Consider the following 995-nt stretch of genomic DNA (forward strand, 5'->3'; position numbering starts at 1 on the left):
TCTAAGTGGGTGTGTGACACGAGCGTGAAAGTGTAAGGGTGTGTGTGCTGTCACTGTTAGTTGTCACGTATGTTTTCATGAGATTATGTTTTCATTACACATACAAAAAATATGAAGTCAGTTATAGGCATTAAGTATTATAATGTTTACTATTTTTCTGTATGAGATTTGTATGAAATATGAAACAAGACTCTGTTAAAGAAAGAAATATTGAAAGTATACTTACGAACATTAGATTTTTATAATCAGAGAATACATAAGTATTTACATGGAAGGTATTTTCTTTCCTCTTCCCTTGAACCTCAACAAAACCCAAGTAGAATGTGTTTATCAGCAAAGTTCCACCTTACATCAATGCATCAGGTAAAACGTCTTATATTCTCATTTACTTCGTCACAAAAGTGGCAATATATTTAGGAGAGAGAGTTATTTCTATTTATTCAGCAGGATAAAAGAAAAATTTGGCAAAAATGCCTGGATGAAAATAACAACTTTGACTACAAAGTTTCCTCTGCACTACAAAGGGATCATCTCCATAGTAACACTGCATGTTTCAGGGACAGTACTGGACAGCTTAATTCTTGTTTCCAAATAGTGAAAGCAGACTGATGAAGATGTAAACAATGTCGAGGTAGAGTGTCAGCGCACCATAGATATGCTCTTCTGGTGAAATCTGGTGCTTTCGGCCACCAACCACCATCTGCGTATCATACACTAGGTACTGTGGAGAACAAGCACAGAATGAGACACTCTCATGAAGTTAGTTCACAAATCAGTTCCTGCCATACCAACTCTTGTCATATTAATACATGTATTTCTTCAATATGTAAGTCACATGCATTGAACAGACAGAGGACTGAAAATTCATGCTCATGTAAACAAGCTTTTATGAGAAAGATAAGGATATAAGTTTCTGCTAAAGAATTTCCAAACTAAATGAATCCATGCCCATGCACAAATTTATTGACACATACCTTTAATGGATGGCATTCAGT

At 35.3% G+C, this 995-nt stretch overlaps 1 protein-coding gene across 1 annotated transcript in view; it reads right to left on the minus strand.

Annotated features, from left to right (window-relative positions):
- Positions 1–466: 466 nt before the first annotated feature.
- The window catches only part of LOC119587088 (protein lifeguard 3-like), a gene marked incomplete at its 5' end in the record, with an annotated part of 70,866 nt that continues 70,337 nt past the window's right edge, over positions 467–995 (minus strand). The window contains 1 exon segment of the mRNA XM_037935839.1: positions 467–721. Within this exon segment, the coding sequence (XP_037791767.1) occupies positions 575–721 (147 nt within the window).

This window comes from Penaeus monodon, chromosome 22 (assembly GCF_015228065.2).
Source record: "Penaeus monodon isolate SGIC_2016 chromosome 22, NSTDA_Pmon_1, whole genome shotgun sequence".
In the NCBI taxonomy this organism is placed as follows: domain Eukaryota; kingdom Metazoa; phylum Arthropoda; class Malacostraca; order Decapoda; family Penaeidae; genus Penaeus; species Penaeus monodon.